Below are 23,678 nucleotides of genomic sequence, written 5' to 3' on the forward strand. Positions count from 1 at the left end.
CATTTTAAAACAGGGATCGGCAAGCTACGGCCTGCTCTGTTTCTGTAAATAAAGTTTTATTGAAATACGGCCTCGCCCGGTTGTTTCCATAGCGCCTGGCTGCTTCAGTGCTCTAATGGCTATGTGAATATCCAATGGACACATGCAGGCCAGTCACATTGGAAGTATTTACTATCTGGCCCTTCACTGAAAGTCAGTGACCTCTGGTGTAAAACATGGGAATCAAGCAGAGAGCGCTCATCTGAGGCCCGGGCCTGGCCAAGCTGCCCTGTCCTGCTTCTGGCCAGTTCCTGCTGGTGTGTGAGACTTCCGGAGATTTTTAAAAGGCGGCAGTTCCATTCGTGCCTTTAAAAAAGGTGACAAAGGCACTGGCTGAGTCTCTGCTAACTTCCTGGCTGTGCCAGACACACTCTGCCAGCCACCACCCTCTGTCACAGCTATCCAATGGAGCACCCCTCTCCCCACATACCACAGGGGCTCAAGGCGGGGGAGGAGCCAGCTGGCAGGGCAGCGAGGCTCACCCAATGGTTTTGAGAACAGAAAGGCCAAGGCGGCACTGGCTAAGCCCAATCGGGCAAGAGGGGACCCCACCAGCCAGCAGCCCAACGATGGTAACAAGCCACTGAATTTGCTGGAAAAAGGACAATGTAACTGAACTGTTAACTCCTTTTAAAAAGTTAAGAAAAAATGATGGAACCTGGGGTCCCAGGGCCTCCAGGGGAAGGAGTGGAAGGGAACTGGCTCATCTACATCGACCTGCGGGGTCCTCCCTGGCCGGGGCTGGGGGCCCCAGGCAAGTCATTCTCATGAGCCTGCTTCCCTGCAAGAGGAAGGGAAAGTGGGGAGTGAGGCCAGCCTGGAGTCCGGTGCGTGCTCACCACAGCACATACCTTCGTCTCCTGGTTGTTCTTGTTCTCAATGCCATAGATCTCCTGCAGCAGGTAGCTGACCCGGTCTACCTGGAGAGCAAAGAGGCATCTGGGCACTTGCCAGCCCCCACTCAAGGGCTCCTCAGCACCACCTCCCAGACACCAGGTTTGGGTCCTGGAAGCAGGCACAGTTGGAATTCTTATCCCGTCCCAACCCCAGAGAGTGGGTCCAATGCCAGGAGAGGGGCAGGGAGAAACTGCTACCTGCCCAGCCCAACTAGTAGCATGGGAGTAGGGCTGGGGCCCAGGTGGTCCTGTCCGCCAGAGAAGGCTTGGAGCCAGGCTTCACACAGGCCCAGCAACCATACCCTCTGCACACTTACTGTCCTCAACCTGGAGAGAAGACACTATGGACTCACCCATCACTAGCCCCACAAGCATGACCAGGTTCAGGCCTCACCCTGGCCACGTTTAAAAGTGGTCTGAGCTTCTGCGTTTCCCATAGTTCCATGGACACAAACATGCCTCCTGAGAGCCATAGTCCTCTCCCAAGACAAGTGCCCTGACCATCCCTAGGATCCCCAGCCCTTCTGCAACCGTCAAGTCTGGATCTGCCAGAGTTCCCCTTACCCCTTTTAAAAAACGAACCAACACCATTCCTGGGTGGCTTATACACCTGAGCAGCTACCTACAAGGATAACCTAACCATGGACTAGAAACAGGCCCCACCATGGCCATTGTTAAAATCAGTCTCAACATTAAAAGGCACAGTCCAGGGGACCCCATTCTCTCAATGTTCACCGTGTGGAGGACACCAGAATATTTCATCCTGGTTTAGGACCATGGATTACTGACTGAAAAGCTGCACTTCTCTATAGCTCCCACTTGTTCCAAAATACTCCATCTTTCCTCTCAAATATTAAGTAAATCCATTTTTGCCCGATACTGAGGTATTTTCCATAATTTGTGAGGAGGAGGAAGAGGGGAGGCTTCGGTCTGAGTTTCCTGTTTCCTTCCTCTGTCCGTTCGTTCATTCAGCAAACAGTTACTGAAAGCTTATGATGTTCATGCTGGACAAGACTCAGGGCTACCCCAGTCAATGCTGCTGTGCATGGTAGGTATGCAGTACACACGCACCCGATGACCCCGACCCTGACTTCCCAGAGCCCACAGCGATGACAGACCAGTCAACAGGCCTGTCACCAGCTACCTACAGCCACCTTGGCGGGCAGGGAGAATAATCCACGGAGACTACACATATGTCTTTTGAATCAAAAGGGCTCATGACATTTCCTCTGACAGACTTACAATTTGCTTCTGCTTCAACGGCTTCACGGAGAAACTGCCATCCACATGCTGCAGGGAGGAAAACACAGGTTAACTCGGCACTGCTCAGCCAGCTGAAGACCCTTCCTTGGTCAGTCCACATCCATGGCTGGAGAGAGGAGGGGCCGCGTGAAGCCTAAAGACCCAAATGCGGCCTCTGACCTGGCCTCGACACTACCCTGAGAACCTTCTAAAGATACCACCTCCTGGATCCCACCCTGACCTGTAAAGCCAAACCCTCCCTGCGCAGCTCTCAAGCACACTCAAGGTTACAACCACCAGCCAAGTTCTGACGATGGACAAGAAGCAGCACCTAGACGGCAAGAACTAGACCCCAGTCCTGGCCCTCAAAGGGCTTGACCTAGTCAGAGACACAGCCCAGAACATGCACGTACTGGGGCAAGTGGTCCTGCCCACCGTGGAAGGCCTGAAGCCAAGCATCATGCGGGAAAACCCAAAGGTCTAAACACTGTGAGAACAAACTAGAGCAAACGTGTTCAGTGGTAACTGGGAGACATACTACTCAGAGTCGACAAGATTAATTAAGGTACGAGATCAGATCTTACACCACCACCAATTATCCTTCTGAGTCAACTGAGACTAGCACGTGCATTTTCCGGGAAAGCTGATGGGTTCCTACAGAAGTTTCTAGTATGTTGGACTCCAAAAATAATGCAGTTTCTCACTGAGCTCTAAACTGGAAGCACAGAATGAAATGTTTGCCAGCGATGGCCCATCCACCTCAGCCAGAGAAGCAGATGGGTAAATAGTTCCTGTCGCTTCCAGCCAGGCTTAGGGAGCACAGCTGGCGCCCAGAACTGGAGAGGCAGAGGGCCAATCTCTGCTCGGGCACTTGGCATCGCCACCGCCTCAGAAGGCCAGCGAGAGCACTGGGCAAAGGGGCCAGAAAGGTCTCAGGCCTGGCTATATTGACCTCTGGGCATCTGGAATGACCCGGATCACAGGAATAGGCCAGGCTCTGTACATAGGATCTCAGGGCTGCAGACACACAACCGGCTGAAGAAGCTGGGGGTCAGCAGGATGCCCAGGAGTGGTGGGAATTCCAAAACAAGTAGACTGAGCCTGGTTTCCTCGTGGGGTCCTTAATGCTCATCCCCATAGGCCACAGACTGGTGCCAAAAACACTATACAGAGCGCCAACCAATGTCAGAGAGCACTGGGGGTAGGGTGTCAGGCGCGGCATTTTCAAACACAGGATATACCCCACTACCTCTGTTAAAGGTCTCAGTGAACAGGGACCCTGTCCCAACACAGCGGGGGACTTGCTTGCTGTGTGGATGACACGGAACTGCCTAGCCCCAGGACCAGTAGTGACAGGCCAGTGGGACTATCTCTGGACCCAGCAATGTCCTAATGCGGAGACAGTGGTGAGGCAGACCATCCTTGCCACCAACTGTGCCCGCAAACACAGCCATAACACATGAACACCGGGGCAGCCTGGGACTCGGGTCTTTGTTGGAAAGAAGGGGCAAACCCCAAAGTTCAAAAATATCTAATGCAGACTAAAGGCACTACTAAATGAATCCTCTCACATAAATGGCCCCTTTACATGGGGGGTATCCCTAGCTGGGACCCTCTTTTCCCTCCACCACCGACAGAGGTCTAGGACCATACTATGCAGGTGGCACCCTCGCCCACCCCACCAGCATTCACTGAGCACCTACTGCATACTGAGGCCAACAAACTAGGGGCCATTCTACCCTCCTGGACATCAGATGAGTGAGTACAATGAATGACTGCCCAAAGTTGGGCAGGCCCCAGTGTGGAGGGAGGCCTGCCCAGCCCCGAGGGACCAGGGGATGCAGCCTTCTGGAGGTGAGGCAGGACCACTTGTGAATGTTCAGGGTCCATGTTGAGAGGTTCCGATGACACTCAGGATCCTGGGTCTGGTGGGAAAGGCCTCGGCCTTAGGAGCTGGTGGCTTGGACAATCCCCTCAAATCCCAGAGGGAAACTGGTCTGACCAGAGCCCTCCAAGTAGGCATCCCGTTCCGGTACTGGCAAGTTATAGGAACTTGTAGCGGACTGGCTTCCCAGAACATGCCTCACCACACAGCACAGGCCTAATGGTGACGCTCGACTTCAAGGCCCAGCCTCGAGATGCATCATCTCCCCGGGAGCCTGGATCGACTAGGGAACCTTCCATCCGCCCTGGGCCTCAGGCACTAAGCCCACATGGGCTGGCATAACCCCCAAGTTCAGACTTCTGGTCTCAAAACACCACCTCTTTGCCCACAGCTCCCAGGTCAAGGGGCAGGATGGCACTTACCTTTTCAAAGGCAGCCAACAGCACGTGGGCGTGGCCAGTCACCTCCACAACTGCCCCGGAGAGAAGAGATAAGAAAGTACTCAGAGAGCTGGCGTGCCCCACCCCACCTTCCTTCTCCTTCCTCACAGCAGTGCTTTCCCGCTCTCAGCCTAGAACCTTCCTCTGCCTGGGGGTCCCGACCTCCCTCTGGCTCACATCTCTCCCCTCCTCCAAAGTGACCACTCTTAACACCTGTTGTCTCACTCTGAACAAAAGGGACATTTCAGGCAGGGCTGAGGAGCCCTGGCAGAGCTCCAGCATTCATACCCCAGGCTGGGGGCCTGAAGCCCACAGCAGGGAGAGGGAGACTGGGCAGGACTGGCTGGGTCAGTTAGGAACCCAGCATGGCCTGAGGAGGGCCTGTCTAGATCTCTGCTGCTCTCTGCTAACGGTCTCCATCATTCCACTGCAGGGCGGACACCAGAATCAGAGGCTGTCTAGCTGATGTTACTGCCATGAGAGCGAGGCGTTGGCATAGGGCCTTGCCGCTGCGGGTGAGGACCGGCTGGCCAGGAATTCCTCAGCTGGAGTGAGGCCCCACAGCCCCAGGTAGGAGAAGTACCAAGGGGGCCCTAGAGCAGAGATGGAAAGCTGGTTCTAAACGTGCTAAGAAGGCTTCCCCATCCTTCATCACTTCTGGATACATTCCTCCCTGCCGACAGCAGGGAGGGCCTCAGGAAATGGTTCTTCTCACAAGGTCCACTAGCTGGAAGGGAGTAGGAAAGGAAAAAGGATTCTCACCGTCTCCTTCGTCCACCACGGCCTGGATGACCACTGGAAACACTCCCCGGTCCAGGTCGAAGTTCAGCTGAGGAGAAAAGGTGGCGAGATGGGTCAGACTGCACTGGAGAAGGTGCAGGGAGAGTGGCATCACAGCAGAGCTTGTGAGGACAGACAGCAGCGAGGACAGAGTCCTGGCTGTGCGTGCACGCGCGGGTGTTTGTTAAAACAGATAAAAATGTTTAAAATGGCAAGTTTGTATTCAATTCTATGGCATTAAGTACATTCATAAGGTCTCGTAGTAACCATCACCACCATCCATTTCCAGAAGGTTTCATCATCCCAAACGGGAACTCTTGTCCCCATTAAGCTACTACTCCCATGGCCCCTGCCACACACACACACACACACACACACACACACACACACACTCTACTCTGTAAGAACTTGCCTGTTCTGGACATTTCATAGAAACAGAATCATTCGCTATCTGTCTTTTGTGTCTGGCTTCTTCACTCAGCATGCTTTCTAGGTTCACCCCTGCGACGGCACATCAGCTCTTCCTTCCTTCTCAAGGCTGAGTAATATTCTGCTGCGTGGCTAGACTGGTCACCTCTAATGGACATTTGGGTTGTTCCCCCCCCCCGGCTGCCATGGCCAGTGCTGAGATGAACAATGCGGATAAGCAGCTGTTTGAGTCATTCTCAGTTCCCCTGGGCACACCAGGCGTGGAAGGGCTGGGTCACATGGGACTGTGTTCAACCTTAAGAAAGGTGCCTGGTGAGGCCCCAACCCAAGATGGAAGGAAAGCAAAGGGACCACGTGGCTGGTCTGAACTTGAGGAGAACCCTCCCGTCACTTCTCCTTCTCCAGCTTCACTCCCTGCGGTCCCAGGCTGACGGCCACGCTCCTCCCAACATGTCCACGTGGGCGTGGCCTCCAGATCGGCTGGCCAGTGGGGGCTATGGGGCAGGTCACACCAAGCCCACAGGAGAGAGACAGCTACTGAGGGCACCCACAGCAGGGGCTGCACAGGAGAGGCCTGGAAGGTGCCCGTGGGTCCCTGGCCATCAGTGGGAGGCAGGACTGGGAAAGGAGCCAGGTGCTGGGACAGGGTCAGACCCAGAACTGCCAGGTTGGAGCATAGCTCCCTAACCCAGCCTGTTTCCCCATCTGAAAGAGGGATAAAAGCTGTGTCTAATGCAGCGGTTCTCAACTGTAGGTAGCGATCCCTTTGGGGGTTGAATGACCCTTTCACAGGGGTCGCCTAAGACCATCGGAAAACACATATATAATCATATTGTTTTTGTGATTAATCACTATGCTTTAATTATGTTCCATTTGTAACAATGAAAATACATCCTGCATATCAGATATTTACATTACAATTCATAACAGTAGCAAAATTACAGTTATGAAGTAGCAACGAAAATAATTTTATGGTTGGGGGTCACCAGAACATGATGAACTGTATTAAAGGGTCGCAGCATTAGGAAGGCTGAGAACCACTGGTCTAATGCAAAGGCTCTGAGCATGGTGCCTGGGAGAGCACACAGTGAGCACCAGCCATTCGAAGCTGCATGTGTTCGACAGCAGGAGCCAAGGCAGGCAGGCGGAAAGACACAGGGCTTGGACCCCAGGAACAGACGACTTCGTGGGGACGTGTGCAGGGCAGCTACATGTGGGGAGGTGTCTGGGCCCACCCAGGCCTCATGCTCCCACAGCTCCAGGGTGGAAGGGCTGCACCAAGGAAACTGGGACTTATGGGAGGAGGGACCACCTGTCTGCCCTGCTCTCTTGCTCTGAGATGATTCTTGGGAGAGGGAATCACCCAAGATAGGAGTCACATGTCTGGGGGACAGGGTCCCTCTGCAAGCTTGTTCCTGCCCTCCCATCCTGAGTCAGGACACAGGAGCAATCTTGCCAACAACCATCCCAGTTACTCTGGTGACAATGACACTGAGTGTGATACACAGGTGCTGCCCTCTCAAGGGCTGTAATTAAGCCCAGAAGGAGATTGTTCAGGTGACAGAGCCAGATCAGGAGCAAAGCTTTGTGCAATTCATCCCATGTACTTCCGGCCAGCTTTGGGAATATAATCCTTGGCGCTGATGTCGGTGCCTTAGAGCAGCCACCAAGTGATTCTCCCCTGCACAATAAGCCAAGTGCTGCCTCAGTACAACTGAGTCTTGTTTTGCTATTGAACTAATAGCGGTGGTCTGGAGAGGTGTGTGCGGTGGCTACACCACCAGCAGGCAGGGACTCTGGACCCTCTGTTCTCCTGTCCCTATGGCAGATGGGGCTCACGATGGACAGTCCAAGCCAAGTGAGCACTGTGTACGAACCCCTGAGAGAGCCTGAGCTAAGTGAGCACTGTGTACGAACCCATGAGGGAGCCTGAGCTAAGTGAGCACTGTGTACAAACCCCTGAGAGAGCCTGAGCTAAGTGAGCACTGTGTACGAACCCCTGAGAGACAGCCTGAGCTAAGTGAGCACTGTGTACAAACCCCTGAGGGAGAGTCTGAGCTAAGTGAGCACTGTGTACAAACCCGAGAGAGTCTGAGCTAAGTGAGCACTGTGTACGAACCCCTGAGAGAGCCTGAGCTAAGTGAGCACTGTGTACGAACCCCTGAGGGAGCCTGAGCTAAGTGAGCACTGTGTACAAACCCCTGAGGGAGCCCGAGCTAAGTGAGCACTGTGTACGAACCCCTGAGGGAGCCTGCGTTAAGTGAGCACTGTGTACGAACCCCTGAGGGACAGCCTGAGCTAAGTGAGCACTGTGTACAAACCCCTGAGGGAGCCTGAGCTAAGTGAGCACTGTGTACAAACCCCTGAGAGAGCCTGAGCTAAGTGAGCACTGTGTACGAACCCCTGAGGGAGCCTGAGCTAAGTGAGCACTGTGTACGAACCCCTGAGAGACAGCCTGAGCTAAGTGAGCACTGTGTACGAACCCCTGAGGGAGCCTGATCTAAGTGAGCACTGTGTCCAAACCCCTGAGGGAGCCTGAGCTAAGTGAGCACTGTGTACAAACCCCTGAGGGAGCCTGAGCTAAGTGAGCACTGTGTACGAACCCCTGAGGGAGCCTGAGCTAAGTGAGCACTGTGTACAAACCCCTGAGAGACAGCCTGAGCTAAGTGAGCACTGTGTACGAACCCCTGAGGGAGCCTGATCTAAGTGAGCACTGTGTCCAAACCCCTGAGAGAGCCTGAGCTAAGTGAGCACTGTGTACGAACCCCTGAGGGAGCCTGATCTAAGTGAGCACTGTGTACAAACCCCTGAGAGAGCCTGAGCTAAGTGAGCACTGTGTACGAACCCCTGAGGGAGCCTGAGCTAAGTGAGCACTGTGTACGAACCCCTGAGAGACAGCCTGAGCTAAGTGAGCACTGTGTACGAACCCCTGAGGGAGCCTGATCTAAGTGAGCACTGTGTCCAAACCCCTGAGGGAGCCTGAGCTAAGTGAGCACTGTGTACAAACCCCTGAGGGAGCCTGAGCTAAGTGAGCACTGTGTACGAACCCCTGAGGGAGCCTGAGCTAAGTGAGCACTGTGTACGAACCCCTGAGAGACAGCCTGAGCTAAGTGAGCACTGTGTACGAACCCCTGAGGGAGCCTGATCTAAGTGAGCACTGTGTCCAAACCCCTGAGAGAGCCTGAGCTAAGTGAGCACTGTGTACGAACCCCTGAGGGAGCCTGATCTAAGTGAGCACTGTGTACAAACCCCTGAGAGAGCCTGAGCTAAGTGAGCACTGTGTACAAACCCCTGAGGGAGCCTGAGCTAAGTGAGCACTGTGTACAAACCCCTGAGAGACAGCCTGAGCTAAGTGAGCACTGTGTACGAACCCCTGAGGGAGCCTGATCTAAGTGAGCACTGTGTCCAAACCCCTGAGGGAGCCTGAGCTAAGTGAGCACTGTGTACAAACCCCTGAGGGAGCCTGAGCTAAGTGAGCACTGTGTACGAACCCCTGAGGGAGCCTGAGCTAAGTGAGCACTGTGTACGAACCCCTGAGAGACAGCCTGAGCTAAGTGAGCACTGTGTACAAACCCGAGAGAGTCTGAGCTAAGTGAGCACTGTGTACAAACCCCTGAGGGAGCCTGAGCTAAGTGAGCACTGTGTACAAACCCATGAGGGAGCCTGAGCTAAGTGAGCACTGTGTACAAACCCGAGAGAGTCTGAGCTAAGTGAGCACTGTGTACAAACCCCTGAGGGAGCCTGAGCTAAGTGAGCACTGTGTACAAACCCCTGAGGGAGCCTGAGCTAAGTGAGCACTGTGTACGAACCCCTGAGAGAGCCTGAGCTAAGTGAGCACTGTGTACGAACCCCTGAGGGAGCCTGCGTTAAGTGAGCACTGTGTACAAACCCCTGAGGGAGCCTGAGCTAAGTGAGCACTGTGTACGAACCCCTGAGGGAGCCTGAGCTAAGTGAGCACTGTGTACAAACCCCTGAGAGAGCCTGAGCTAAGTGAGCACTGTGTACGAACCCCTGAGGGAGCCTGATCTAAGTGAGCACTGTGTACAAACCCGAGAGAGCCTGAGCTAAGTGAGCACTGTGTACAAACCCCTGAGGGAGCCTGATCTAAGTGAGCACTGTGTACGAACCCATGAGGGAGCCTGAGCTAAGTGAGCACTGTGTACAAACCCGAGAGAGTCTGAGCTAAGTGAGCACTGTGTACAAACCCCTGAGGGAGCCTGAGCTAAGTGAGCACTATGTACAAACCCCTGAGGGAGCCTGAGCTAAGTGAGCACTGTGTACGAACCCCTGAGAGAGCCTGAGCTAAGTGAGCACTGTGTACGAACCCCTGAGGGAGCCTGCGTTAAGTGAGCACTGTGTACAAACCCCTGAGGGAGCCTGAGCTAAGTGAGCACTGTGTACGAACCCCTGAGGGAGCCTGAGCTAAGTGAGCACTGTGTACAAACCCCTGAGAGAGCCTGAGCTAAGTGAGCACTGTGTACGAACCCATGAGGGAGCCTGAGCTAAGTGAGCACTGTGTACAAACCCCTGTGGGAGCCTGAGCTAAGTGAGCACTGTGTACAAACCCCGGATGGATACCCTACAGATAGGATGTTCCTACATCCAGGTGCCAGATGGAAACCCCACACTTGCAGAGGTAGCACAATCTTGCCCAGTGCTTCATGAGAGCCAGGGTCACCTCCAGGCCTGCCCACCTGTGTCCTCACTTCCTGAGATAGGCCCCAGGACACCCTTGGTATTTTCATCCTTGAGACTCTGCTCTTATCCAACCTGCCCCAGATCTGTCTAAATCCCACAAAAAAGGTGCGGACAGCTTCTATTGACCTGTCTAGCTTTTCCGATGGCAGCACCCCAATTTTCCTTGGGGAATTTTGGAAACGACCTTTCTCCCACCCTGGGTTTGTGCTTGGCCAGAGGGTGGCACAAGCCTGCCTCAAGTGGGGTCCATCCAAGCATTCTGGGGCACAGGCTGCTGATCTCGAGCACAGCCTGAGATACAGGCCAGCTCAGGCAGGGCAAACCCCGCCCTTATGACATGGGCCCTAGAGCAAACCACAAACCATCCAGCTTTTCAGAATCTAAGCCAATAATTCCTAGTTTTCTTTTCTTAAGCTAGACTAGGGTGTTTCTGTCTGTTACAACCAAAAAAGTTCTGACATAGACAGATGTCTGTTGCAGCAGCCCTCCCAGCGCCTCTGCTAATATTCAGCTTGGCGATCACATGCTGTCAACAGAGCCTACAGCAGCACCCTACATGCGGCCTTTGGTCAACTAATTCAGGAAACTCCAGCAGAAACCTACACTGGTCAGCCCAGTGCTGGGCCAGGGGAACAGAGATGGAGACAAGGGGGATACTGTGACCCCAGATCTCCCTGGGCACCTGGAGTGCCTTGACAGAATAAGCCTCCACACACACAGGGAGGGGCCCAAGAAGTGTGGGGACCCGGGGAATGAGAACCATCTCCCCCCCCTGCCTCATGTTCCTGCTCCACACAGTCACACACCAGAGCTAAGCATGCTGGAAAAGGAAGGAGGCTTCCACCCACCACAGAGAAGCTGAGGGAGATGTTTATTTTTACTGCAAGGAGAGCAGCTTTCTTAGGGAAAAGCAACCCCCTAAATCAGGAGAAAGAACCAGGCAGCTGATGCCAGCATGAGTCACTGACAGGCTTCCTGGCTCACTCTTTGTTCTTCCCCTACATGGCCCTGGCGGGGGCCTGGCACTCTGGCACAGAGATCCTCCCCACCAGACAGGGTTTTTGCAAACCCCAGGTCAGATGGACCCAGGAAAAAGGCAAAGAGCAGAAGAAGAAAGGGACGTGGCTTTGACTAAAATAAATGGAAACACCCAAGGGGGATAGTAGGGAAACCAGCAGGGAAGCCACTCCAGCTTTGAGGTGGTCTGTGAGTTCTGACCTGGAAACATGTGACAATATCCTATCTAATAAAAGAGAAACATGGTAATTAGCCATACATCCGCTACCCTTCCCATTGGCTAATCAGGGAGATATGCAAATTAACTGCCAGCCAAGATGGCGGCCGGCAGACATGCACTGAAGCGAACAGGGAAGCTTGCTTGCTCCAGTGACTGCGGACTCCAACGTTCCCCACCTGACTTGCCGGCCTCTCAGCTGCAACTCTAAGCAACTATGTTGCAAATATAGAAGCTAAACAAAACCCCAGAAACCTGCGTTAGTCAGCCAGGCTTCAGCCAGCTGGACCACAACATTGTATCAAATACAGAAGTTAAACAAAGGCCAGAAACCTGCTTTCAGCAGCTGAGGCCTCAGAGCTAAAGCTGGCCTAGAATAAAAAAAAAAAGAAAGAAAAAAAGGAGCGGTTGGGAGCTTCAGTCACCCGCCAGCCTGAAAACGGCCCTCAGCCCCTCAGCCAGACTGGCCAGGCACCCCAGTGGGGACCCCCACCCTGATCCAGGACACCCTTCAGGGCAAACCAGCCAGCCCCCACCCATGCACCAGGCCTCTATTCTATATAGTAAAAGGGTAATATGCCTCCCGGCACCGGGATCAGCGGAGCAGTGAGGCCTCCTGGCACTGGGATCAGCGTGACAGGGGGCAGCACCCAAACCCCCTGATCGCCCTGCGGCTCTGTGTGTGACAGGGGGCGGGGCCACAACCTCCCTATCCGCCCTGCTCTGTTCGTGACAGGGGAAGGCGCCCTAACCCCCTGATCAGCCCTGCTCTGTGTGTGACAGGGTGCAATGCCCCAACCCCCTGATCGGCCCTGCTCTGTGGGTGATAGAGGGCGGCGCCCCAACTCCCCCCCCCAAGGGCCCTGCTCTGTGTGTGACGGGGTAGAGCCATAACCTCCCCATCGGCCCTGCCCTAAGTGTGACAGTGGCAGCGCCCCAACCCCCTGATCGGCTCTGCTCTGTGGGTGATAGAGGGCGGTGCCCCAACCCCCTGATCCGCCCTGCTCTGTGTGTGACAAGGGGCAGTGCCCCAACTCCCCTATCGGCCCTACTCTGTGAGTGACAAGGGGGAGCTCCTCAACCCCGATGGGTCCTGCTCTGTGCGTGACAGGGGGGAGCTCCCCAACCCCCTGATGGGCCCTGCTCTGTGTGTGACAGGGTACGGAGCCCCAACCCCCCTGATGGGCCCTGCTCTGTGCATGACAGGGAAAAGCGCCCCAACCCCCTGATCCGCCCTGCTCTGTGTGTGACAGGGGGCGGTGCCCCAACTCCCCTATCGGCCCTACTCTGTGAGTGACAAGGGGGAGCTCCTCAACCCCCTGATGGGCCCTGCTCTGTGTGTGACAGGGGGGAGCTCCCCAACCCCCTGATGGGCCCTGCTCTGTGCATGAAAGGGGGGAGCTCCTCAACTTCCTGATCGGCCCTGCTGTGTGTGTGACAGGGTACGGAGCCCCAACCCCCCTGATGGGCCCTGCTCTGTGCATGACAGGGAGCAACGCCCCAACCCCCTGATCGGCCCTGCTCTGTGCATGACAGGGGGTGGCGCTGCAACTTCCCTATCAACCCTGCCTTGAGTGTGACAGAGGGCGGTGCCCCAACCCCCCAATCGGCCCTACCCTGAGCGTGACTGAGGGTGGCATCGCAACCTCCCGATCCGCCCTGCTCTGTGCATGACAGGGGGCAGCGCCCCAACTCCCCAATCGGCCCTGCTCTGAGCCCCACCAGGGGCTGCACCTAGGGATTGGGCTGCCCTCTGCCACCCGGGAGCAGGCCTAAGCCAGCAGGTCATTATCTCCTGAGGGGTCCCAGACTGCGAGAGGGCACAGGATGGGCTGAGGGACCCCCTCTCCCCCCCCCAGTGCACAAATTTTTGTGCACCGGGCCTCTAGTCCTATATAATAAAAGGCTAATATGCAAATTGTCCCCTCGACCGGGAGTTCAACCAGGGGGTGGGGCCGACCCACCAATCGCCCACTGCCCCTCTCCTCGGCCGGCCCAGCCCCCAATTAGCCCAGATCGGGGTGGGCCGGCTGGACCCCACCCATGCACGAATTTGTGCACCAAGCCTCTAGTGATTTAATAAAAAAATAAAAAGTATACATGTGTGGAGGCAGGTAGGGGAATCTCCAGTAACTTATCTCTTACTTTTGCTGTGAACCTAAACCCACTCTTTAAAAAAAGTCTGAAAAATATTTTTTAATTAAAAAGCAGCCTGGCCAGCATGGCTCCGCAGTTGAGCATTGACCTATGAACCAGGAGGTCATGGTTCAATTCCTGATTAGGGTACATGCCCAGGTTGTAGGCTCGATCCCCAGTGTGGGGTTTGCAGGAAGCAGTCAACCAATGATTCTCTCTCATCGTTAATGTTTCTATTTCTCTCTCCCTGTCCCTTCCTCTCTGAAATCAATAAAAATATATTTTAAAATAGTTAAATAGTAAATTATAGCCAAGAAAAATGAAAACATGCATTCAAAACAAAAACTTGTATACAAAATAGTACCATCATTCAAAATAGCCAACAGCCAAAAGACATGATGCTAAGTGAAAGATACAAAAGGTCAAATAGTATATGGTTCTATTTATATGAAATCTCCAGAACAGGCAAATCCAAAGAGACAGAAAGTAGATGAGTGTTTGCCAGGGTCTGGCGGTAGGAGCAGAGGTTAACTGTAAATGGGCATGAGGGATCCTATAAGGAGGATGGAAACTGGATTCTAAAACAGGATTGGTAATAGCTGTGATCATAAATTTACTAAAATCTCTAAATTAAACTATGGGTGAATTTTTTAGTATGTAAATTATACCTTAATTGGTAAAAACAATGAAACAAAAATAGTTCAGAAGTGTATACAGTGTCAGCACTCACACTATACAGTCTGTTCTCAGTATATGTGAGGGCTGGGGTCCAGGACCCCCCTTGGATACCAAAATTCTCAGGTGCTCAAGTCCTTTCAATAAAATAGAGTAGTATTTGCATATAAACTATATTCATCCTTCCCTGTACTTTTAATCATCTCTAGATTACTTACAGGACCTAGTATAATGTAAATGCTATATAAATAGTTGTTTTACTGTATTGTTTAGGGAATAATGACAAGAAAAAAAAAGTCTGTACATGTTCAGTACAGACATAACCATTCCATCGTAGGCCTAACTACATAGTACACATTACCAACAACATAACATTTAAAAAATATATTTTCCATCTGTGTTGAATCCATGAATGCAGACCCCACAGACACAGGCCCGGGTATACATGTCCATGTATGTATTCCTTACACCACAACCCTGTGCAGAAATAACTGTCTTCAGCTTGATGAGCATCTTTTCTGGTTTTTCCTCAAGAATTATATACACATACATTATACCTGCAGAAATGGTTTTGAGCATTTGTGTGGATGCCACATACAAGAGATTATACTGCATTTGTTTGCAACTTGGTCTTCTCCAAGCCCAGAATGGGCTTTCCACATCAGTATGTACAGAATACACAGATCTCTCCTGTGCTTTAAGACTGCATGGCATCCCATAATAGACATGAGCCAGGGTGCCCACATTAAATATATGGGTGGCTCCCATAACATCAACAAACTAAGCAACTCCCTTTGTGATGGACGTGTACATTGTTTCCAATTTTTACTATTATAGACAGAGCTGCAATGAACACGCTTCGCATCCTGTAAATTACTGTCCCTCGCTGTGGAACCACTAGGTGGAAGGGATCCTGCCACGCTGCAGTCTTGTGGGCCCGACAACCACACCAAAGCTGGGTGCTGGAGCCTCTGCTGTGGCCGGCTGTCTTACTTCGATCATTCCTTCCAGCCAACACTTGGACTGAACTGCACTCCACATGCCCAAATGAGCACACACACCTTGGTCCACAGCTACTCCTGATGCCTATCAATGTTAGGAATCAGCCAACAGGCCCCACTGTGCTTGCCCCCACAAGGGGGAGGGAATTCCGGCAAGGGGCCAGGAGGTTACCTCATCGTCCTTCCACTCTGAGAAGTCGATCTTGAAGGAGGGCAGAGAGAACTGCTGGCTCACACCCCTCTTATAGTGGACAGTCTCAGATTGCAGGGCAGGGCTTTTGGGGCTGTACCTAAAGGAGAGAAAGGAAGGTGAGACTGCCAGGACCTGAGGCAGGCGCTGGCAGGCACTGGTCTTTTGGGGACCTAGTAAAAACCTGACTTGCAGGTCCCACCCTATAAGTCCCAGCCCTTCTCTGGTGGGGCAGAAAGCCAGTCTATGTGGCCACTTGGCCCTCACACCCCGAGGGCCTCCAAGGTCTCATTCTGCTCACCACAGCTCTGCGTGGGTCCAGCCTGGTTACTAGTCTTCCAGAGCCCACACCTGCCAGATAACATGGCTACCTTTCCAGATATGGCTATGTCTTTCCATTTGCTTTTTACGGTTTGTTGACTTCTTTAAACAAACATGGCACAAAAATGTACACTGTCTCGCCCATAGAGAAACTACTCCACCACCCTGGCAGTGCCAAGTGCCCTCCCATTCCCCACACCCTTGTGTTTGCTCCCAGCCACCTGCTTCTCTGCCCATCCATAACCCAGGCATCACTTCTGGAAGAGTTGAGGCCTAGTCACGCATGGGTGTCTCTTCTTTAATATTCCACTAGCAGCCCACCTACACTCTGCTCCTTCAATACTCATGCACCCGAGCTGTCCTATAGCCACCCTATATGGAGGTGCTGTGTTCTCTGAACACTGCATCTGTTCCACTGCATTTACTCTAACTGATGCAATCAGGCCCCTATTGGTGAGCACCAGGTGGTCTCCAATATCTTGCTTTTCCAACCAAGGCTTCCAGGACCCTCTTCTGCATACACCTTAGCCACACACGTAAACATATCCCCAACATAAATTCCCAGGAAAGGAATGGCTGGGTTAAAGAGTACACGTTTTCAATTCTGATAAACTCAGGCATCTCCCCATTCAAGAATCCAACACACAACTTTTGCTGCCTCCCTGTGCCCCACCCCACACCTGCTGTCCCTTGGGCTTCTCTCTGTCTCTAGGACAAAGGATACTCTCAAGGACCGTGGCACGTCTGGCCTGAGAAACTGGCACTGCGGGCTGCTTGTATGCAAAAAGACGTAAAGCCAGAACTCTCAGCTACCACTCCATCCCCAGATCAAGTCTGGCCACCACATGGTTTTCTCCCACAGGAGGAGATGGGTAAATTCTGCCTGGCCCATCCGGGTCAGGGCCCCACAGACTGGTGGCAGGCCAGCTGTGGTCGTGCTGAATTTGCAGATTTCAAACTTTTGGGGTTCAAAGGACCCTATTTCAAATAGAACCTCTAAAAGTTCAAATATATTAATTCAGACAGACGCAGAGCTGCTGGGGCCCACCATGCACCACAGGGACTCACACAGCCATCCCGTTGAGAAACTCCTCCACCGCCTGGCAGTAGATGGTGATGGCCACCCGGGCATCGGCATCGAAGGTGAACTCCAGGCTGTAGAGGACATGGGGCTTCTCGCTGTCCTCGGTGGGGCTGTTGGCACCATCTTTATACCTTCCAGGCAGGCAGAGGGACAGGCAGTAGGTCAGGGGCATGCCTGCAGGAACATGGCCAGCCTGCACAGAGCACGCTATGGCATACCCCAGGGGGCCCTGCGTTGGCTGCCTGGCTGCATCCCACCTTTCTGGAAATGTGGATGCCCACTCCCTGCTTGGACAATAAGGCCCAATAACGCAAGGTTCTCCTTCCCTTGTCACAGAAAGGGAGACAAGTTCTCTTGGGTTGGAGATGGCCCCAGAAACCTCAGGTCTTCCAGGTTTAAAGCAGTTTATCAACCCTATAAGTCCCAACCCTATAAGTCCCAGTCAGAACTGCGCCATTCTTAGCTGTGGGGGCATCCTGTGCACTGCGGGGTATTCACAGCCTCCTTGGTCTCTGCCCACCAGATACCAGGAACACCACCCTCTCTAGCTGTGACAACCAAAAATGTCTCCAGACAGTCCAACGTCATGGGGTGGGCACTTGGTTGTGAACCCCTAGTTTAAAGAATGTGGCAAGGTCAAGGGTTACCTTACGAGCCGGAGCGAGTCTTTTCGGATGTTCACTAGGCTCCTCAGCGTCTTCACTGGCTCATGGGGAGCGGGGGTGACATACGGAAACTAGGAGGGAAAAACCGAAAGCAATCCCAATGACTCCCCAATATGGCAGAGGACAGAAAACAGGGATAATGCAAGTACATACCCGGCGCTCTAGGGCTCTCATGCCAACCACTAGATGACCTTATTCTCATTCACATCAAGGTAAACTGCAGGCAACATGGCTGGCAAAGGAGAGTCAGGACCAGAACACCCTGAAGGATTCTGGCCATGTGGCCATGGTGCCCTATTCCAAGGACTCTCGATGAAAGTGACATGGCCTGAGGGATCCCGGGGGAGCGATTGAGGTTGAGGCTCTCAGACCTCATTCCCAGGCTTTCTATTCAAGGTCAATGGTCAATAAAGATTCCAGTAGGGACACATGCGCACGCACACACACACACACACACACACACACTGCTGTAAAACTGGTGGAAAATGGGGATGCATCAATATCGGTTTCCTACTTATGAGAGCGCACTGGGGTTTTATACGACACCATCACCAGGAAAACCCGGGTAAAGGGCCTATGGAATCTCTGTGTTATTTCCTACAAGTGCAGGTGAATCTATGGTGGTCTTAAGTAAAAGTTAAAACAGCACACAAATTTACAGAAGGCCTGTTGAGTCAGACCTTGGGTCGAAGCTGAGGCTTCACAGATGTGGAAGGTGAGATTCTGTTCTCATTCTCGTGGGCTTGGGAGGGTGGCAGAGGCCAGCATTCTGTGTCCTAGCCCTTAGCCTCCCATCCATCAAAGGATCCATTCAAGATTTCACGTCAAGCAGCTGCTCCGAGGTCAAAGCAGCCTGGAGAACCTTGGTCCAGAGGAACTCCGTCTCCTCCAGGGCAGGGAGGCCCCAGAACTCAACCACCTCAGGGGATGGAGCCCAGTGTCTCCTGAGAGAGAGGGCCTCCGCCTGGCCCCTTACACTGGGGATTGAATCCCAGTCAGTGTCCCCCCTCAAGAGCCCTCTCCTGTCCCCCTCTCTCATTTGTCAACTGTTCTCTTTTTTGTTGTTGTTGTTGTTAATCCTCACCCAAGGATATTTTTCCATTGATTTTTAGAGAGAGTGGAAGGGAAGGGAAGAGACACACAGAGAAAAACATCAATGTGAGAGAGACACATTGATTGGTTGCCTCCCGCAAGCCCCCAACCAGGGCCAGGGATTGAGCCTGCAACCAAGGTAGGTGCCCTTGATCGGAATTGAACCTGGGACCCTTCAGTCCACAGGCCAACACTCTATCTACTGACCCAAACTGGGCAGGGCAACTGCTCTCTTCTTTATTGCCTGCATTCCCCCACCCCACCCCCGCCGCCCCCAGGGAATGGGGCAAGATCTGTCCTCTGTCCCCAGCCCCTGGCAGGATCCCAGGGACACATTGGACGAATGGAACACAATGAGCAAACATGAGCTTCTCTTGTGACTGGTGAAGGAGAACTTGTAAAAATTATTCACCAGCCGTTTACATTTCTCCTTTGGATCATATCTTTTGCCCTCTGTTCCACTGTTCTTTTTTCTTTTCAAATAAAGTCATTCAAGGGATCAAAACCCTAACGTTCATAACCTCATAGCATGGATGCACCAGACTCCACAGCAGCTGCTCTGTCCCTAGTGTCCCACCCTTGGTCCCCTGCCTCTAAGGGAGTATCGCCAGGACACGCCCCCTGCACATGTCATGTGCACACAACCAGTTGGCAGCTCTGCCCAGTTGGAGATGACTTAGTACCCACTCATCCTTGCAGCTTGGACACAGATGGCTGAAGGCAGTGACCTCGCCCCCACCACCCACATGCCCAGCCCTGCCGAGACACACCTGGACCGGGCGATTGCCCAGGAAGTTCAGATCCATGTTTTCTCCAAAGAGGTAACCTTCAGGGTGGGGTGTGTCAAACTTCTCACCTCCCATGAAAAAGTGTGTAGCAAAGTAGTTTCCTGGTTTAAAACAAAAACAAAAACAACTTTAGGTTAAGGCTCAACACAATCCAGTGAGAGCTGGATTGGCTGAAGGGCTCAGCCCTGAGAAAAAGCTCCATTTGGAGAGAAGCCATCATGGGCTGTCCTTCCCACTCTGGCTCCAGACACAGGCCTCAGACCTTCCACCCAGCCTGCTCCACCTCTGCGTCTACCCAACACCCTTCCCCCTCCAGAACTCTCCTCCCAGCTCAGGGACTCATCCAGTACCCAACACCAACAAGGCTTCCTTCTCCAGCAGGTTGAGTTGTGTTCCTCACAGGAATAGGTTTCAGTCCAGACCCCTAGTGCCTGTGCACGTGACATTCAAAAACAGGGTCTTTGCAAATGTAAACCAGTTAAAAGAAGGTCAGACTAGATGGGGGCCCTAAATCCAGTGACAGTCTTCCTAAGAGAAAGAGGGAGACTTAGGCACAGACACACACAGAGGGAAGGAGAAAGTAGGAAGACAGAGGCGGAGACTGGAGATTGGAGTGGCGTAGTCACAAGCCAGGGAATGCCCAGAACCACCGGAATCTGAAAGAAGGAAGATCCTCCCCGAGAGCCTTCAGAAGGAACCAGCCCTGCCGATGCCTTCATTTTGGACTTCTGGCCGCCATAACTATAAGAATAAATTCGGCTTTTTTAAGCCACCCGGCTTGTGGTGCTTCGTTATGACAGCCCCAGCAGACTAATACATGTTCCCTGACCCCAGACTAAGTAGGCTCCTACAACCCCAAATCCAAGCTCTGAGTCTAAGTTATTTCATTCATATCTGACTCCCCACCATGAGTCCTGAGACTGGAGCTCATCTGGAGGGGAGTTTCAGGAAAAGGCAGAATCAAACACGGAGCCAGCACAAAGCCAGGAAGTCCCTACAAGGCCTTCCAGGTGGGAGACAGGTCCCTGGCCCTGAATTTCCTGCTCCAACCTCCTCCTGGAACCTTCAAGGTCCAACCAAGTATGTCCCACTAGTTCCCAGAGTTTCCTTTCAATCGGCAGAAAATGGGTGAAGTAGGCCTCCTCCAAGAAGGCCATGGTTCTTACCTCCTGGACAGACTCTTCCTACACTGAATAGGGCTGGCCTGTGTAACAAGCAAGATAACGTGGGAAAGATGGAGGGGGACTTCCAAGGCTCTGGGGGAAGCCAGCTTCCCCTCCATGTTGTGAGGACATTCAACCAGCCCTATGGACAGGTCCACCTGGTGAGGAGCCGGGACTGCTAGCTACCTGCCGGCAACTTGCCAGCCCTGCGTGACAGCCACCCAGGAAGCAGATCCTGTAGCCCAGCAGACAGTTTGACTGCAACCTCATGGAAGACCCGGAGTCCAAACCAGCTATGCCGCTCCAAATTCCAGACCCACAGAAACTGTGAGATAATAAGCATTTATTGTTATAAACAGCTAAATTGTTCATTTGTTACTCGGTAAGACATAACTAACACAATGGGCTTCCCTCCTTTCTCCACTCTGGGCTCCTGATTCTAACATATTTCAATGGCCGCCACCCTAGTCAAAGCCACCAGCATTTCCTGTCTGGATTATTGTAACCCACTCCACCAGTCTCTCCACTCTCACTAGCCCCAAAGTCTATTTCCCACATCCCACTGCTCAGAAACTTGACCTCCTAATCACATCAGAGTAAGTCCTAAACTCCTCTCCGCGGACTGCAAAGCTTTACATAATGCAGACCCTCCCAAGCCCATTTATACCCCAGGGCCCTTGCACTTGCTGTTTCCTCTGCTTATGAAGTTCTTCTCCAAGAGCTCTGCCTGATCCTTTACCTCATTTCCTTCTCAGCAGGGCCTTTTCTGATCATTCCTTTTAAAATTTACTATCTCCACCTCTTCTCCTTGCTTGCTGACCACCCTCCTCCAATCCCCTCCTCTGCTTTATTCTTCTCCAGAGCACTTTTCACAACCTGATATACTGTACACAGGAGGCCTCCACATCTTAGTGCAGTTTTAAGTTTTAATAACTTCAGAAATATAAATGCTATAAAATAAAACCTCTGGATTAAGAGGCAATGGATGAGTTTTACTTTTTTTATTTTACCTGCATTTTATACATTTTCTATAATTAAACTTTAAAGCAGGAAAAATTATTTTTAAAAAGATTGAAGACATGGGACAAGGATATGTGTTACAACAGTGGTTGTAATATCACAAAACTGGAACCATGTTCTGGAAAAACCAATGAACTGTACATTTAAAAGGGTATGTGAATCTTATCTCAATAAAGCTGTTATTAGGAACTGGAGAGAACTTGATCAAGCTATCACTTTATAAATCAGCAACAATTTTTTGGTATTAGATCTTTATGTGATCTTTGAATTTGTCAGCAAATAATGTGGAATTAGATGCTACTGTTCTATCAAACCCCTGTTGACTCCCATCTACTGATTCATGTGAACAAGGTTTCTCAACTTAAAATGAAAAACAGAACTAGAACTGACACTGATTTGTCTCATTCCAGCAGCAGGCTACGTATATTCAACTGTGACTACGAGTTAATTGGGGGAAAAGTAACCTATCCACTTAAGAGATACATGTCTAATACTTTTTAATATTTATGTTTGTTATTATAAAAACTGTTATATTTGTGTTGTTTTGATCAATTGGGTATTTATAATGCCCACTCAAACCAGAAGAAAAATTCTTTTAAAACTCTCATTTCAATTTATGTACATATTTTGGTTGCAGAGACATACAATACGGTGACCAATAAAAGACTTTCAAGCATAAAAAGTTGCAACCACTCTACATGTTCCTCAACAGGGAAATGGACAAACACTGCGGCAGTAACAAGAGGGGACCACTCTCTGCCTGTGAGCACACAGCAGTCCAAAGCAAACACGACTCACACAGAGGAGTTTGGAAACTTCATAGAGCAGCCCCAGAGCTCAGACCTGGAACATCGACACACAGAGAAGAATGAACCAAACATGGGAAGGGAGTGGCAGGTCCAAGATGGGGTAAAAGTGCGAAAGAAGGAGACAACAATATGGAAAATGCTAACTGAATTCTGAATGAAGGACATTCTATACTTCTCTATATGTTTTTCAAATGCTCACATTTTTAAAAAAAGGAACTTTTAGAGGACAAATGTGTGCATCACAGGGAACTGGTAGCAGTTCCCAAGTGTGCATGCATTATGTATGTGTGTGCATGTGTGTATAAGAGTATTGTGCATAGTATAGATACATCTGTATACAGATATATGTATATGTGTTGTGCTTGCGGGTGCATGTCTGTATCTATGTGTGTATGGTGTGTGTGTGTTGTGTGCATATTGTGTGTCTATGTGTGTGTACAAACTTTTTGACCAAAAGGAGCAGGCACAGCTATGAAGAGGGAAAAAGGGAAATAAGAAAAGGCGGCCCAGCCGGTGTTGCTCAGTGGTTGAGCATTGACCTATGAACCAGGAGGTCACGGTTCAATTCCCAGTCAGGGCACATGCCCGGGTTGTGAGCTCGATCCCCAGAAGGGGGCATGCAGAAAGCAGCCAATCCATGATTCTCTCTCATCATTAATGTTTTCTATCTCTCTCTCCCTCTCCTTTCCTCCCTGAAATCAATAAAAATATCTTTAAAAAGAAAAAGAAAAGGCGACTGAGGAGAGAAACAGAAGGAAGACATAAAGGTGAAAAGAGAACAGAAGCCACCACCACATCACCAGCTCCTCCTCTATGCCCCTGAGGCAGTGCCCTAGCCCGGCCTTCCCACAGAACCCATCAAGAGGGACAGATCCTTTCTCTCTCTCTCTCTCTCTCTGTCTCTCTTTCATTTTTTTTTCTTTTAATCCTCACCTGAAAGAAAGGGGGGGGGGGGAGGGGAGAAAGAGAGAGAGAGAGAGAGAGAGAGAGAGAGAGAAACATTGGTGTTAGAGAGAAACATCTATCAGTTGCCTTCTGTTCACTTGCCAACCAGGGATCAAACCCACAACCCAGGCATGAGCCCTGACCAG

General features: G+C 51.7%; 1 protein-coding gene across 3 annotated transcripts in view; it reads right to left on the reverse strand.

The window, feature by feature from the left end:
* The window catches only part of MGRN1 (mahogunin ring finger 1), a 48,969-nt gene that overhangs the window by 13,000 nt on the left and 12,291 nt on the right, over positions 1 to 23,678 (reverse strand). For 2 of the 3 annotated variants that reach the window (XM_070413074.1, XM_070413073.1), the window contains exons 2-9: positions 19,578 to 19,696; positions 17,698 to 17,786; positions 17,035 to 17,181; positions 15,628 to 15,745; positions 5,265 to 5,331; positions 4,485 to 4,534; positions 2,178 to 2,225; positions 891 to 959 (exon numbers count right to left, since the gene is read on the reverse strand). In XM_070413074.1, the coding sequence (XP_070269175.1) occupies positions 891 to 959; positions 2,178 to 2,225; positions 4,485 to 4,534; positions 5,265 to 5,331; positions 15,628 to 15,745; positions 17,035 to 17,181; positions 17,698 to 17,786; positions 19,578 to 19,696 (707 nt within the window). Of the gene's footprint in view, positions 1 to 890; positions 960 to 2,177; positions 2,226 to 4,484; positions 4,535 to 5,264; positions 5,332 to 15,627; positions 15,746 to 17,034; positions 17,225 to 17,697; positions 17,787 to 19,577; positions 19,697 to 23,678 lie in introns of those variants that run through there. The other variant, XM_070413075.1, reaches the window with a different exon arrangement.

The sequence above is a fragment of the Myotis yumanensis genome, unplaced genomic scaffold (genome assembly GCF_028538775.1).
Source record: "Myotis yumanensis isolate MYYU_CA2020_CCGP unplaced genomic scaffold, mMyoYum1.0.hap1 SCAF_4, whole genome shotgun sequence".
Classification (NCBI taxonomy): domain Eukaryota; kingdom Metazoa; phylum Chordata; class Mammalia; order Chiroptera; family Vespertilionidae; genus Myotis; species Myotis yumanensis.